The 17513-nt window shown below is 39.3% G+C and overlaps 1 protein-coding gene across 4 annotated transcripts in view; it reads right to left on the bottom strand.

Annotated features, from left to right (window-relative positions):
- Positions 1-17513, bottom strand: part of LOC134205469 (integrin alpha-PS1) — a 191741-nt gene that overhangs the window by 50809 nt on the left and 123419 nt on the right. For 3 of the 4 annotated variants that reach the window (XM_062680732.1, XM_062680733.1, XM_062680734.1), the window contains exons 3-4: positions 14292-14419; positions 13859-13879 (exon numbers count right to left, since the gene is read on the bottom strand). In XM_062680732.1, coding sequence (XP_062536716.1) covers positions 13859-13879; positions 14292-14419 — 149 coding nt within the window. The remainder of the gene's footprint in view (positions 1-13858; positions 13880-14291; positions 14420-17513) is intronic. The other variant, XM_062680735.1, reaches the window with a different exon arrangement.

Raw genomic sequence — 17513 nt, 5'->3', positions numbered from 1 at the left:
TGAAAATTTAGTGTTTTGTGCAATTTTCATAACTTCAGAAAAGCCTATAGCTTGAAAAGTCAACATTTTTCTAAGATTGATATGAGTTTCTAAAAATTGTATCTAACATAGTCAATCAAATTCAAAACAATCTCATTTTCCTATAATAGGCAGTGACGAAATATTTAAAATATCAACCTCCCTTGTTTTCAGTGGTTACTTGGATTCCCCTGAACATGATAACGGTAAATAGATGCGTATTAGATCTGTTCACCATCTTCAAAAGTATTCCAGAGTGCCACCCCTCTATTTCAATGAGTATTTTAAATGGTGTCTCCTGGCCAATTTTCAGCCAAATGCATTAAACGATGTTTGTGATTTTTCAGACCTTTTCATAGAAATGTCACCTGAGAATCAATTTTACTACACGTAATAAAAGCATTAGTCGTTAATAGCTTCTTTAGACTATTATCTACCACTTTGTCATTGATACTAGGTCATCTTTAGAGTGCTTATTTTATGACTTTTTAGTAGATTTAGCTGAAAAAATGCCTAAAACCAGAACAATAATTTTAGGTGCTTCTGGGGGTAGTATAAATTTTCAATTCGTGCCCAATTCAATTTTTCCGTTCAATTCCTTCGAGTGTTGCGGAAGTTTTTATGAAATACTCAACATTTGAATGGGGTACTCAAGCAAGACTATTCTCCCATGCTGTGGGCTATGTGGTAGTTACAGGGCCTGCAGATCAAGAGGTCCACGGTTCAAGGCGACAACTGACTCGGAGGAAATGTACCGCGCTAATAACGCACGAAAGTTCTATGAGAAGTTTTTTTATTTTTTATTTTTTATTTTTTTTTTTTTACTAATTTTATTTGCTAATTATCTAATACATGCATTCATCTCTTAGACTAGGTGTTCCGTGTTTTCTTAACACTATCATCCTTATTTGCTATGTTATATTTTTAGTTATTATTTATACATTTCAATTGCCTCTGGCAGTTAGAATATTTCCTCTGGTTGAATTGAACCATGTAGGAATTACAATGTTTTCTACTTAAACTAAACTTAACCTATTTTATACTAAGGGTACAAGGAGCTAATCGTTGCAATAGAAGATTGCAACGATTTTTGTCCAAAATTGGAAATTATTTTGTTGGACATTTGTTGCAATGTCTCAATATTAGAAATTCTATGAAGTTCATTGGTACTATACCACGGAGGCAACTTCAGAATCATTTTCAGAATTTTATTTTGAATCCTCTGAAGTGCCTTCTTTCTGGTATTGCAGCAACTAGTCCATATTGGCACAGCATACAACATGGCAGGTCTAAAAATTTGTTTGTAAATCAAAAATTTGTTCTTAAGACAAAGTTTTGATTTTCTGTTTATAAGTGGATATAGACATTTAATATATTTGTTACATTTGGCTTGAAGGCCTTCAATGTGAGTTTAAAAAGTTAATTTTTGATCTAGCAGAAGTCCTAAATATTTAGCTTCGCTAGACCAGGTAATTGGAACCCCATTCATAGTGACAATATGTCTGCTAGAATGTTTCAAATAAGAAGCTCTCGGCTTATGTGGGAAAATTATATACTGAGTTTTGGAAGCATTCGGGGAAATTTTCCATTTTTGCAAGTAAGTGGAGAAAATATCCAAACTTTTTTGCAATCTACTACAAATGACACGAAGGGTTCGCCCTTTGGCTGAAAGGCCCGTGTCATCTGCAAACAAAGATTTTTGACACCCTGGTGGTAAATCAGGTAAGTCAGAAGTAATTATGTTATATAAGATGGGCCCTAGTATGCTGCCTTGGGTTACACCAGCCCTTACAGGTAATCTATCAGATTTAGTTTTCTTATAGTTTACCTGCAGTGAACGATCTGATAAATAATTTTGGATCAGTTTAATGATGTACAGAGGAAAATTAAAATTCATCAATTTTACAATCAAACCTTCATGCCACACACTGTCAAATGCTTTCTCTATATCAAGAAGAGCAACTCCAGTCGAATATCCTTCAGATTTGTTGAGCCGAATTAAGTTCGTAACTCTTAATAACTGATGAGTGGTTGAATGCCCATGGCGAAAACCAAATTGCTCATCAGCAAAAATAGAATTGTCATTAATATGAACCATCATTCTATTTAAAATAATCTTTTCAAACAGTTTGCTTATTGAAGAAAGCAAACTGATAGGGCGATAACTAGAAGCCTCAGCTGGATTTTTGTCCGGCTTCAAAATAGGAACAACTTTGGCGTTTTTCCATTTATCTGGGAAGTATGCCAATTGAAAACATTTGTTAAATAAATTAACCAAAAAGGATAAAGAGCTCTCAGGAAGTTTTTTGATAAGTATGTAGAAAATACCATCATCACCCGGGGCTTTCATATTTTTAAATTTTCTAGTAATAGATCTCACTTCATCCAAATTAGTTCCCAACGAAGGGTCAAAAACATTATCTTGATCGAGAATGTCTTCGAAGCTTCGTGTAACCTGATCCTCAATTGGACTAGTGAGACCTAGACTAAAATTATGGGCACTCTCGAACTGCTGAGCAAGTTTTGAGCCTTTTCGCCATTTGTTAATAAAATTTTATTTCCCTCTTTAAGCGCTGGAATTGGCTTTTGAGGTTTTTAAGAATTTTCGTTAATTTCAAAAGGGTTTCGAACTGGGATCTAACTTCGAGACATTGTTCTCAAAGTTGGTATTTCTCAGAATAGCGAAACGTTTTAATTTCATTTTGCAAATCTCGCCAAATAACTTTCAACGCGGGATCGCGAGTTCTTTGGTATTGCCTTCGCCTCACATTTTAAGACGGATCAGTAGCTGAAGATCGTCGTCAATAATAATGGAGTTGAATTTAATTTCACATTTAGGAATTGCAATGCCTCTGGCTTCGACAATTAAATTTGTCAAAGATACGAGAGCATTATCAATATCACTTTTGGTATCGAGAGGAATATCAACATCAAAATTCCTATCGATATACGTTTTATATAAATCCCAATCAGCCCTATGATAATTGAAAGTAGAGCTGATTGGATTATAAATGGCTTCTTGTGAGATTTCAAATGTCACAGGAAGGTGATCAGAGTCAAAGTCAGCATGAGTTACCAATTGGCCACACAGCTGACTTGAATCTGTTAAAACTAAATCAATTGTAGAAGGATTTCGACTGGAAGAAAAACAAGTTGGTCCATTGGGATATTGAATAGTATAATATCCCGCAGAACAATCTTCAAATAAAATGTTTCCATTGGAATTGCTTTGAGCATTATTCCATGAACGGTGTTTGGCATTGAAGTCACCAATTACGAAGAATTTTGATTTGTTGCGAGTCAGAATTTGAAGATCAGCTTTCAACAAATTCTTTTGCTGCCCATTGCATTGAAAAGGCAAATAGGCTGCAATGAAGGAAAATAGACCAAAATTTGTTTCAACAGAAACTCCCAAGGTTTCAAAAACTTTGGTTTCAAACGAAGAAAATAATTTATGTTTGATACGTCTATTGATGACAATGGCGACCCCACCACAGGCGCTGTCAAGACGATCATTTCTGTAGATAAAATAATTTGGATCTCGTTTAACGGAGAGTCCTGGTTTTAAATAGGTTTCAGTTATAATGGCAATATGCACATTATGAACTGTTAGGAAGTTGAATAATTCATCTTCCTTACCCTTTAGAGAGCGGGCATTCCAATTTAGAACTTTCACACAATTATTTAGATCCATTGAAACGGAGTCCAATAACAATTTTTTGTGTGTACTTTATACCAACCTGAACAGCTTCAGGAATGGTATTTGCTTTGAACATTGCATCAATCATGTGATGCAATTGTTCAGTTAAAAAATCAAAATCGGAAGCATTCATGCTACCTGAATCGGCAACATGACCATTATTTTCCGTTGGGGCATAGGTATAAACCTCATTTTGAGAAGAGAAATTTTGTCTACCAGCAGCGATGTTTGCATACGTAAGTACATTCGAAAAATTTGAATTTACTGAAGTGCTTGCTACCCGTTGACGAGCGGCAAAATTTGTTTGTGAATTGTGGTGGGTATGAATTGCTCGACCGGTAACTGGTTTCGAAATTTGAGCGTTTGAAAAATTTCTACCCGTCGAATCTGGGATCCGATTGGAATTTCCCGTCATCAATTTTGCACGGGAATTCAAAACTTTTTTGCGTGAAGGGCATTCCCAGAAATTGGATTTATGATTGCCCCCACAATTTGCACATTTAAATTTATTGGAATCTTCCCTCACAGGACATGCGTCCTTGGCGTGAGAGGTTCCACCACAAATCATGCATTTAGCATCCATGTGACAATGTTTGGTTCCATGACCCCACTTTTGGCACTTACGGCACTGGGTGGGGTTTTGGAAATTTCCCCCAGGCCTGCGGAAATGTTCCCATGTAACACGGACATGAGACATAATACAGGCCTTTTCCAAACTTTTCATATTATTTAGTTCACTTTTGTTAAAATGAACTAAATAAAATTCTTGAGAAATGCCCCTCTGGGAAGTACCAGAGTGGGATTTCTTTTTCATCTTAATTACTTGGACTGGTGAAAATCCAAGTAATTGAGAAATTTCAATTTTAATCTCATCCATCACTGGGGAGACCTTTCAAGACGACTTTGAACAATCGCTCAGTTTTGTCGTCGTATGTGAAGAATTTATGGCGCTTCTCAGTTAAATACTGAAGAAGACGTTTGCGATCGTCAAAGGATCCAGGCAAAACGCGGCAGTCACCCTTCCTAGCAATCTGAAATGAAACCTTGATCCCCTGAAGGTTACTCAAAATCTCATTCCGGAAGCCAGAAAACTCGGCAACAGATACCACAATTGGCGGAATCCTTTGCTTTTTCGCATGAATCGAATCACCTGGGCTAGAGGTATATTCGATTTGCTCAATTTCATCATTAATCAAATCGAACTGATTGCTCAGTTCGATTGGAGAAGAATTATTTCCGATATTAGAGTTAGAAGGAATATCTGAATTCTCCAGCTTCCTTCTATTTTTTCCGCGCTTAGGCAGGACGGTCTTGAAACCTTGTTTCTTTGAAGGAAGTGGAGAATTCAGAGACTCCCTTCCTCTTGTTTTTATTAATGCTCATTGCTGAGCGTGGAGACGTGACCTTCTAAGAGGTTTTTCCCAGAACGGTGTCCCTGCAGGATTACCACCGCTTGTCGGAATTTTACTTCCGCAAACGGGTCCAACGTAAAACGAAGGCACGGGTCCTTGCAAAGATCGTAACGGGATCAGTGGGTACAAATAGCGCTAAGAAGCACCGTTGAAATTAAAATAGCTTCGGGTAGTATTAAAAACTTCCTTCCACAACGAGAGAAAGAACCGCACAGCACGAAAGCACGATGCGGTCTGATCTCTCTATGAGAAGTTAAACCGTTCACGTAAGGGCCACGTGCCACAGCCCGATATGTTTAACCCTTTTGTTACCGACAGGGTACCCGGGTACCTTTTACGTTTTCAAGTGAAATTTTTTTAGGGTTCTAAACATCGCAGGAAATTGAAACTCCGTGACATCTCCAAACTTGGCAAAATTAAGGTTTGGGTGGTACTAAAATGTAAATCCAGTAAGGGGGGGCTTGGGGAAGGGCTTCTGAATATTTTTACCCCGTAACGTACCGACAGGGTACCCGGGTACCCACGTTTTGATATAACCATAACTTCGTCAGTTGTCAACCGATTTGGACGATTCTATTTGCTATGAATTAAGAAATTCATCCTCTATCCGATCCATGTCACATAGGACCGATCCGGATTACCTGGTTACCGGAGTTCCGGATTTGCTAGACCATGTCTCAAAAATGGAGAAATTGATCTTATAGAATCCAAATGATGATTTCTTGTATCCTGAGTTACCAGTTTCGCAGAAAATTCGAGGATTATGACTTCCCAACGTATTAGGACCACGTGATCATATGGACTCGGAACGGACATCCCGGAATAGGTTCCCATGGGCCCTATAGTGGCCGCAAATTCATTCCTGGCAATATGGGTATCAAAATTCTTGAAATTGCTCCGGAAACATATTTTCCATGTAGTTGAGACCATAGGATGGAAATGAACCGGAACGGTCATTCTGGAACAGGTTCCCGGAGGGTCCATAGTGGCCAAAAACTCATTTAGAATAAACCCTGGCAATATGGGTATCAAAATTTTTGAAATTGTTCCGGGAACATGTTTTCCATGTACTTGAGACCATAGAGTGGATATGCCCCGGAACGGTCGTTCTGGAACAGGTTCCAGGAGGGCCTAAAGTGACCATTAATTCATTTGGTAGAAACCCTGGCAATATGGGTATCAAAATTCTTAGAATTGTTCCGGAAACATGTTTTTCATGTAGTTGGGGCCATAGGATGGATATCAACCGGAACGGTCATTCTGGAACAGGTTCCCGGAGGGCTCGTAGGGGCCAAAAACTCATTTGAAATAAACCCTGGCAATATGGGTATTAAAACTCTTGGAATTGTTTCGGAAATATGTTATCCATAAAGTTGAAACCATAGGATGGATATCAACCAGAACAGTCATCCTAGAACAAGTTTCCGAAAGGCCTTTAGTGGCCACAAACTCATTTAGAAGACAGCCTGGCATCAAAATTCTTGGAATATTCTCGGAAACATGTTTTTCCAAGAAGATGGGACTGATGTTGGGTCATCAGGCTGAATGGCTGTTAGGCCGAATGGTTATTGGGTCGAATGAGAAATGAGGAGTAAATAGTGAGAAGTGGAAAGTAAAAAGTGAAAAGTGAAATGAAAGAAATGAGAAGAGAGAAGTGAAAAGTTACACAGTGTTGACCCGATTTTGTCACTCCCCGATTTTACCTGCCTCCGACTTTACCACATTTTCGACCCGATTTTATCACGTCCCGCTTTTGTCACGTTCTTTTTGTTTTGTTCTTTTTATTTTTGTAAGTTATTCATCAAACACCAGTGATACTTACAGCGTCTGTGGTTTATTATAAATCATTTCTTAATATCTGTCAAGAAATTTTAAGTCTTTTTGACAAGAAATAACGGAAAAAGAAGATAGCAAGTGTTTCTTCTAAATGAGGGTCCCCTCGGAAACCTATTTGATAATGACCGGCCCATTGTCAAACCATCTTATGGCCTAATAACCCAGAAGAACATGCTTCCGAGACAATTTCATGAATTTTTATACCCATCCATTGTCAAATATATCCTATGGTCCAATTACTTATCGGATCATGCTTCCGATACAATTTCATGAATTTTGATACCCACATTGCCAGGGTTTCTTCAAAATGAGTTTGTGGCCACTTTAGGCCCAACGGGAACCTGTTCCAGGATGACCGGTCCGTTGTCAAACCATCCAATGGCCCAATTACTTATCAGATCATGCTTCCGAAACAATTTCATGAATTTTGATACCCATATTGCTAAGTTTTCTTCAGAATAAGCTTGTGGCCACTTTAGGCCCCACGGGAACCTGTTCCAGGATGACCGGTCCGTTGTCAAACCATCCTATGGGCCAATTACTTATCAGATCATGCTTCCGAAACAATTTCATGAATTTTGATTCCCATATTGCCAGGGTTTCTTCGGAATAAATTTGTGGCCACTTTAGGCCCGACGGGAACCTGTTTCCGGAATAACCGTTCCGGGATTAATTCATAAGATGGTCCTGTAACGTAGTTAAGTTATATTCTTTAAATTTCCAACGAAGTTTATTAGTCATGACGCAAGAAGTCTTCATTTGGTTGAATATATATCTTCAATTTACACATACTTTGGGACTTGGCCCAGTTAATCCGGAATTCCGGTTACCAGGTAATCCGAATCGGTTCTCTGTGACATGCATCGAATAGCGGGTAAGTTCCTGCATCCGTAGTAACCAAAATCGTCAAAATCGGTGAAAAACTGACAATGTTATGATCATTTTAAGTCCGTGGGTACCCGGGTACCCTGTCGGTAACGTAAGGGTGTTTTTTTGTCGGTAACAAAAGGGTTAAGAACATAAACGGGAACCCTCTTACAAAACGAGCGTGAGGTGATCCAAAGGTGGCGGCAGCACTACGAAGAGTACCTGAATGGCGATGTGGCAGACAACGATGGCGGTATGGTAATGACCCTGGGAGCACGCGCGCAGGACATACGAATTCCGGCTCCAAATATCCAGGAAACCCAGAGGGAGATGGGCCGACTGAAAAACATCAAAGCCCCTGGGGTTGACCAACTACCAGGGAAGCTATTTAAACACGGTGGTGAGGCACTGGCTAGAGCGCTGCACTGGGTAATTACTAAGGTTTAGGAGGATGAGGTTCTGCCGCAGGAGTGTATGGAAGGTGTCGTATGTCCCATCTATTAAAAGATAAGCTGGATTGTATCAACTACCGCGCAATCACATTGCTGAACGCCGCCTACAAGGTACTTTCCTAAATTTTATGCCGCCGACTAACACCAATCGCAAGAGAGGCAGTACCAGGCGGGATTTATGGGTGAACGCTCTACCACAAATCAGGTGTTCGCCGTACGTCAGGTATTGCAGAAATGCCGCGAAGCAAAGCTAAATAGATTGGACTAGTCATCAACACGTCGAAAACGAAGTACATGATAGGAAGGGGCTCAAGAGAGGACAACGTAAGCCACCCACCTCGAGTTTGTATTGGTGGTGACGAAATCGGGGTGGTTGAAGATTTCGTGTACTTGGGCTTACTGGTAACCTCCGAGCAGAGAAATTCGGAGACGCATCATAACAAGAAATCGTACGTACTTTGGACTCCGCGCAAAACGCTCCGAATAGAGTTCGCCATCTTACCAAATTGACTATCTACAAAACGCTTATTAGACCGGTAGTGCTCCACGGACACGAGACCTGGACGATGCTCGTGCAGGACCAACGCGCACTGGGAGTTTTCGAAAGGAAAGTGCTGCGTACCATCTATAGTGGGGTGCAGATGGCGAACGGTACGTGGAGGAGGCGAATGAACCACGAGTTGTGGAGAATCATCCATCGTTCACACTGCGAAAATCGGAAGACTGCGGTGGGCCGGGCACGTAGCTAAAATGTGGTACAGTAATAAGGGTGAAAATGGTTCTCGACAACGTCCTGACGGGAACAAGAAGGCGAGATGTACAGCGAGATGGATCGATCAGATGGAGGACGATTTGCGGACCCTCTGCAGACTGCGTGGTTGGCGACGTGTAGCCATAGACCGAGCTGAATGGAGAAAACTTTTGTGTACTGCACAGGCCACTCCGGCCTTAGTCTGGTAATAAAAATAAAACCGTAAAAATATGTTAAAACAAAACTGCTTTTGTTTTCAGTAATGTGTGGTTTGAGAAAGTTACCATCAGCATGTGATTATACATTAACACCTCAGCGTGTCGATTAGTGCGCAGCAAGCCATGACTCGGCCTATTCTGGTCAGACCTCCGTGGCGTGCACATGCACCCACGGAGAGCTGCTGTTCTAACAATTCGCTCCGGCCATTTGGGGCCACACATTTTGGCGATCCTGTCAGGTTATTCGCTGATTTCAAAAGGTGAGTTGAATTCAATGAATCGCCTGCTTTGAGCGTGCTTACAGCGGCACACTTAAATTTTGGAAATCAGTATGGCGAAAGGCATCTAATGTTTAATATCTCGAAAATAATCACCTTTATCGAAAAATATCCTACATAACTGGTACCAAATAGTTTTTCATGAAAAGTTCCTAATTTTGAGAAAACCTGTGATTGATGTCTTTCGCCATACAAATTTCTGGCGGTTAACTCATGCCGGCTATTTGCGCATATACGATGGCGCCTGGATGTGGCAGCGGCGGGTACAAAAGCAGCCACTGACAATAATTTATTGTTAATGTGCTAATGTGTTAAAATATTTGATGATTACAAAAACACAAGGTAATGGGTTTGTATTGCTACAAAGCGCGTCTGGAATAACGCTACAAAATGGATTGTGGTTTGGAAAATCACAAAGCGTGTCTGGAAGACCGCTGAAAAATGAATTGTGGTTTAGAAAATCACAAAGTGCGTCTGGAAGACCGCTGGAAAATGGATTGTGGTTTGGAAAATCACAAAGCGTGTCTGGAAGACCGCTGGAAAATGGATTGTGATTAAGAAAATCACAAAGCGTGTCTGGAAGACCGCTGGAAAATTAAATGTGGTTTAGAAAATCACAAAGCGTGTCTTGAAGACCGCTGGAAAATAGATTGTGGTTTGGAAAATCACAAAGCGCGTCTGGAAAACCGCTGGAAAATGGATTGTGGTTTGGAAAGTGTGGGAGACCGCTGGAAAATGATTTGTGGTTTGCAATACCACATGGTGTTAAAATATTTGATGATTACAAAAACTCAAGGCAATGGGTTTGTATTGCTACAAAGCGCGTCTGGAACAACGCTGCAAAATGGATTGTGGTTTAGAAAATCACAAAGCGTGTCTTGAAGACCGCTGGAAAATGGATTGTGGTTTGGAAAATCACAAAGTGTGTCTGGAAACCGCTGGAAAATGGATTGTGGTTTGGAAAACCACAAAGCGTGTCTGGAAGACCGCTGGAAAATGACTTGTGGTTTGCAATACCACATCGTGTTAAAATATTTGATGATTGTATCGCTACAAAGCGCGTCTGGAACAACGCTGCAAAATGGATTGTGGTTTGGAAAATCACAAAGCGCGTCTGGAAGACCGCTGGAAAATGGATTGTGGTTTGGAAAATCACAAAGCGTGTCTTGAAAACCGCTGGAATATGGATTGTGGTTTGGAAAATCACAAAGCGTGTCTGGAAGACCGCTGGAAAATGGATTGTGGTTTGGAAAATCACAAAGCGCGTCTGGAAGACCGCTGGAAAATGGATTGTGATTAAGAAAATCGCAAAGCGTGTCTGGAAGACCGCTGGAAAATTAAATGTGGTCTAGAAAATCACAAAGCGTGTCTGAAAGATCATGAGACCAAAGTATCTGGAAGACCGCTGGAAAATGGATTGTGGTTTGCAAAATCACAAAGCGTGTGTGGAAGACTGCTGTAAAATGAATTGTGGTTTGAAAAATCACAAAGCGCGTCTGGAAGACCGCTGGAAAATGGATTGTGGTTTGTAAAATCACAAAGCGCGTCTGGAAGACCGTTGAAAAATGGATTGTGATTAAAAAAAATCACAAAGCGTGCCTGGAAAACCGCTGGAAAATGGTTTATAGTTTGGAAAATCACAAAGCGTGTCTGGAAGACCGCTGGAAAATGGATTGTGGTTTGAACAATCACAAAGTGTGGGAGACCGCTGGAAAATGATTTGTGGTTTGAAATACCACATGGCGTGTCTGGGAGGCTGCCGAGAAAAGGGTTGACAATTTAGAAAATCCCAAGGTGGGTCATGGAAGCATTGATTTTGGTTAAAATAAATTAACTACCAGTTAAGCTAGTTCTATCCAAATCTGTGAGATATGGAGATCAATCGTATGCTACAAAGTTGTTTTGAAGGCTTAATATATTATCTTGAAGTTAATTTTGGAATTTACTGACTTAGTAGTCGTAGCGGAATTACCCGTTGGATGAGATATTCAACATTCACGAAGCTCAAAAACCAGCATTGCCAGCATTCACAAAGTCATAAATTTGTAGTTATTGGCTAATAGTACTGGTTAACATAAGTCTAAAATTTAGGTATACTCTTTGAATGGATTGGATATGATTTGGAATTAGAACGGATTTAAATATGATTTGGATTAGATTTTGGTTGGATTTGGATTTGATTGGAATTGATTTGGAACGGATTTAGATAGGATTTGGATCGGATTTGGATTAGATTTTGGTTGGATTTGGAATGGATGTAGAATGGATTTGGATTGAATGTGAAATGGATTCGGATTGGATTTGGATTGAATTTAGATTGGATTAGGATTGGATGTTGATTGGAATTGGATTGAATGGATTTTTATTGGAATTGGATTGGATTTGAATTGTTTGGATTTCATTGTATTTGACAAAATCTCAAAATTTATTGTTCTCCATAGATAGATAGATCTCCATAGATAAATAGATCCAAATCTTATGGCTGTGATAGATTTGTGGGACAAAATAGGGACAAAAGTATGAATCAAGATTCGTCTTTCGCAACCCACCATTGATCAGCCCACGACCTCCCTGGGAGTCGCGGCCTACAGTTTGGGAACACATGTTCTAAGCGATTGTTAGCAAGTTCAACATCAATATGTTGAAGGTCAGCTTGCTGGTATTACTATATATGAAGCTGATAGTTGGATTTTATTGACGGTATAAGATATTAGGATTATTGCTACAATATAAAATGTTTCTTGTGAGATCAATAACTCAATACTAGGTACCAATTAAGTTTAACATTTAAATGATACAACCTATTGACTTGCATTTCGTCGCTGTGATTGAAAACCACGATGATAATAATAAAAACTTGTCTGTTATTTTGGAGTTCAGTTTTCAAAGGAAATTGTCGATTACTCAAAAGCAATATGTTCATCTTCGTCTCGCGTAAATAACTTAAAAAACAATGCGTTCTCTGCCCATGATATCATAGTTGACGTATCAACCATTCGAAATGTCAGCGAATTTAGCTTATTACGCCTTCACTAGGTTATTTCAACCGCTGCAACATCGATACGTTGCTTATTCCAAGCCTCATTTATGTGCCTACGGGTTGAAATATTTTAAATTTGCGATGTTTGTCCCTAAATTATTCGAAATACATACAAAAGTTCAATGACTGTTACGTCAACTATGAAATCATGGGCAGTTCTAAGCTAGAGAATTTTTTTGCCTTTTTTTAATGAGAGAAGAAGGGAAATGTGTGGTTTGAGTAGTACGCAGCAAGCCATGACTTGGCCTCTTCTGGTCAGACCTCCGTGGCGTGCACACGCACCCACGGAGAGCTGCTGTCATAACAATTCGCTCCGGCCATTTGGAGCCACACAAGTAAAACAAGAAGGACAAGTTTCTCCTCCCCCATAGAAATAAAAATTGAAAGACTCAACTGGACAAAGGATCATCACCATCGTTTTAGCTCCTAGATTTCATCTTATAGCTTCTTGACTTCATCTCATAGCTCCTATGAGTATCTCATCAAAAATAAAGCATTGAAAAGCAAAAACAATAAATTTGCTAAGCAACTTCGAAATGAACAACTGTGAAGATGCCGAATCAACACTGAATTGCAAGGCGTCAACATTCCGGTTGGAGATTCAATGCCTAAAATAATGAGAAGAGAATACAACGCCAACATCGCTATCGGCGCTTCTTGTAGAAATAACATTCCATATATTGAGAATCCCACAAACTAAACTATACGAGTTCTGACTGTATGAAATGAGACAGAACAGAGTTAAACTTTCATCAGCGAACATATCTCAGCACGCTTTCGTTTATTGACATTTGTTGCAGACGCTGATAACAAACGATGTATCCGTGTATGATAATTCTTGTTTGCATACCTTATTTAATACCCAGACATAAAATATACCGTAGGTTTCGTTTGCTTGAATCAACGTTATGAAAGGTTTTCAAAATGAATTTGTAGATTCTTTACAACTTATGTCATAAAAATTATTGCTTCAGAAATCTTGGATTTCCGTTTAATTGAATCTAATTTTATGGTAGTTTCCAGTGTTATTGATTTAGTGGCCGGTTTCTCCTGTTAATTTTGTTATTTTAGTGTAAAATATGATCTTTGTGTGAAATTAAAGAATCGATATTATTCAAGCGAATATTAATGCAATCTTTATGACTGAAGCTATGCTATACATCGATATTAGGTAAAACACGTGCATTACAAAGAAAAAACGATTAAAACACTCGAGGTGAAATTTTGTTGTTAGCAAGCAACTCGAAAACGGAACACAAACTGATAAAGCACCCGTAACCACTTACTTTCGTATATACCCGAAGGTTCTACATGTTACGTAACAATAAGGCGTTTAGTCAATTGGTTTTGGATTGCGTTGGTTGATTTCATTGGTTTTATAGTTTGATTTTGGTAAGGAGGATGGACGTCAATGGACGTTTTCACATATTGAGTTTTTTTATCACATAGAAAAAGAAGAACGAAACATGATTAGTTGTATATCACTTGTTAACTGATTTTTTGTTTACTGATAACTGATTGGTATTTGTAGAAATATAAGTTTACTTCAAGCTTGTCCTAATTAGTCACTGTTTCCCTATTAGTGGATATTTTCCTGTTGGGTAATTTCGCTAACGAAGCATTCAATATATTTCTAAGCTACCTGTTTTCAAGCTAAATAATCGAATGTTATAAATCAGTAGTGTTTAATATCGAGTACGAAGCCTAGAAAATGCTTACTTCTTCGACCATCTGTCTTGATCTGTTCGCAATCATTGCTCAGCTGGGTGATTGGACATTTGAACAGGGCGCCTGACCGGTTGGTTCCCGGTTGCAGATTCTGACCCAGAGGTGCACCGACTAGAATCCTGAAAGAATTTGAAAATGAGAAGTTGGATATAAGTAATTTTGAATTGTTATTTGTTATTGTAAATTAATTTAAAAAATATGCTTGAAATCACTGTAAATAATCGAAATAGCAATCAATGGTGTTTCTGTAATTGTGTTTTCATATTAAAAAATAAAATAGGTTTCAAATAAGTCTAAATTATGTTAAACTAGACTGTGGATTGACGCCAAAAATATTCCATAATTATGGAGCAGTGTAGAACAAATTGAACGATTTTTTTAATCATATTTTGAATGTTTGACACATTAGATGGGATTACAATGAAAGCGTAACTTCAGTGCTTATGACAATAATACCAGACGGGTGGTCTGTTCTTGATTGAACCCTGCTAAACCTTTTAAAAATGCAGACACGCACAGTTTTTTTTCTGCGATTGAAAAAAAATCTCGATCGCCTTGTGCCTTGCCAGCCGGCAAATAAGCCGGCAATTTGCATACAGTCGCCTGTAGACCTTTAATTAATTACATGTCTTATCTCTTCGCTATGATACTCTTGCTCATTGCTCTGCTCGTCCCAAGAACATACATGTTTTACGCTGACTGGAACGGCGGCAAACAAGAAGCAGCGAGCGTCGAAGCCAAGTGGAAGGAGAATTTATCGTTTTGCGTTTACATATTTTAATTGAAAAAATGCTTTTGAACGCTTCGGATCCTCGCAGTTATGTTGCACTGTCTTCTAGATGAGTTATCTCTCGATGCCACACGACGGGTTCAATAAAGTTGCATACTTTGTTTTTTTTTACAATTCGGTTGAGGGATGCTGTACTTCAGATCCTTTCCTAATGACTAAAAAGCAAGTTCGGTCCGATTTAGAAAATAATTGTCGTAAAATAATCTAGCGCTGGAGAAATGGGATATTTAGCGCCTTTCTATTTTTTCAACCGATTGTGCTCACGTCTGAGTAACTTAAGCTTTGGAGTGAAAGGTCAAAAGAAGCAAAATGGAGTACCTCTTATCTGTGAAATCGTAAGAAGCTAGATTCAAAAGCTGCCGTGCAAAATGCTTTGTCCAAGCCCAAGCTACTGGTCAGACCGGCGACAGTTCCCGGGTGGGCGCGAAACACCTTTTGGATGGCGTAGAAGCGTGGGGAGCTTCCGAATGGTGAGGATAGACCTCATAACACACCGTGTTAAGACCTGACCAGAAAGAAATATATAAAGTATGACATACTTCAGTGGGCTGGTCATTTAATGAGAACATTGGAATTCGGAAGAAAGAACTGCAATTATTGAAGAACCATAGAAAATTGTGAATAAACACGCTGGCTTCGCGTGTTCCCTTTAAACATTGGAGAGTTTCTAGTTGAAAATTATAATCCAATAAGCATCCATTAAGCAACACAGAACAACCCCAATTAATGCATTCTTCAAAGTTGTTGATTTTTTTAATAAGATTAATTCTAATGAATATTTATACCAGTTTGGTTATATCAATCCGTACGTTAAGAACAATGGCATCCCGATTCGACACAGAAACAGTAAAATTTGTTCGTACAGTTCGTCGATTCCTTTTCCTCCATTAGTTAGTTGCGCTGGAGCCCGTCGTCGCAGAGTAGTTGGTTCTTTTAAAAATTTTATTTATGTCCCCATAACATCCACGTCCCGAAGATAAATTGCCCATCGTGTACTGGTTTGCCCCGGAGGGTTCGATACTCTGTGTACCAATGTCTACCCGATATCACTGAGAAGAAGTCAATTATTTATGTTTTCGCCTGCTGATGCCTTTGCTAATTTTCATTTTTCCTCTTTGGTTGCGGAATAACCTTCCTTTTCATATACTGTCTCACGCGGACATAACAATGCGCCGGAATGGTGTCGAGGGTTCCGCGCGCGCACTGTTATGCGTTTGCGTATGTTTATTTGTACGAGCCGGCCGTGCTGCGACCGATATTTGCGCCATTATGAGCCATACCCGCAAATGCACGACAGATCTCAGTAGGCTATATGGCATGGGATATGGAACCAACAACAGTGAGATGCATGTGAAGTGCATTCTCTATGCATCCCACACGATGTGTCAAGCCCGTGTTGATGGCGGGCTTTCTTCGGCTATAGGTCGCAGCACCTCCAGACAAGTTTTAATTTAAAACGAGTTATTATCCACGGAGGTTTCCCACTCTCTTTCCCATCGATCCGGATCATGCTCGTTCAATCGCCATCCGACTAGTCGAGCCTATCCGGCTCAATCTGCACCACCACCACGTGCAGAATGATGTGTCTGGGAAAGCGCGTGTGTTGAGAGAGAGAGTATGGTACTTAAAAGTAATTTCCGGAAACGCATTTCACGGGAGTTTGGTCTACTTCGCAATGCAGCTTTCTTTCTTGTGCACCTGTGATTTTGAACCTATTTTCTAATCTAAAGAACTCAGAATCTAAAGTACTAAAATTGTATGCCCTCGGCACAGTCCTATCCAGTTTTCCGCGAGTAGTAGTGGCCGCCAACTTTATTCAATTTTAATTTATTTTTATTTTGGAGTAGGAAAAAGCCCCTGGGAGTGGCATTCATACTGGAAGCACTTCTCCCAAAGGCATAAAACGTTCTCTTCTTTACATTATTTTTGTACAATTCTGGTGCACTTCCAGTAAGAAAATATTCTCTTTTAAGGAAGTGCAATAATTCATTCACAATTCACATATTGCTTACTAAGAGCGTATGAACTAAACTATTCACAGTTGATTAATTATTTTAGAGCGTCTTAGGGGAAATGCTACAAGGTTAAAAGACTATTATTCTTCCATTTACTTCCACTATTAACTTTTTTATGTATCAACAAGCAGACTTAGTCGATAACAAACACTGAAGAAGTTTCCAAGTAGGAAATGAAATACGTATCTGCTTGTTGATACATAAAAAAGTTAATAGTGGAAGTAAATGGAAGAATAATAGTCTTTTAACCTTATTCACAGTTTTTAAAAATCAAGAATATTCATTATAAACATAGACATATTCAATTAAGGAGGCGCCTGGGCCACATCATCATCGGGCGGTTGCTAATAGCAGGCTGAAAAGGAAACTGGCGTTTCTCGCTGACCGAGCAGCTAAAGATGGAACAGA

The sequence above is a fragment of the Armigeres subalbatus genome, chromosome 1 (genome assembly GCF_024139115.2).
Source record: "Armigeres subalbatus isolate Guangzhou_Male chromosome 1, GZ_Asu_2, whole genome shotgun sequence".
NCBI classification, from domain to species: domain Eukaryota; kingdom Metazoa; phylum Arthropoda; class Insecta; order Diptera; family Culicidae; genus Armigeres; species Armigeres subalbatus.
Note: the sequence above shows the minus strand (reverse complement) of the source record. Positions and strands in the feature narration are given on the sequence as shown.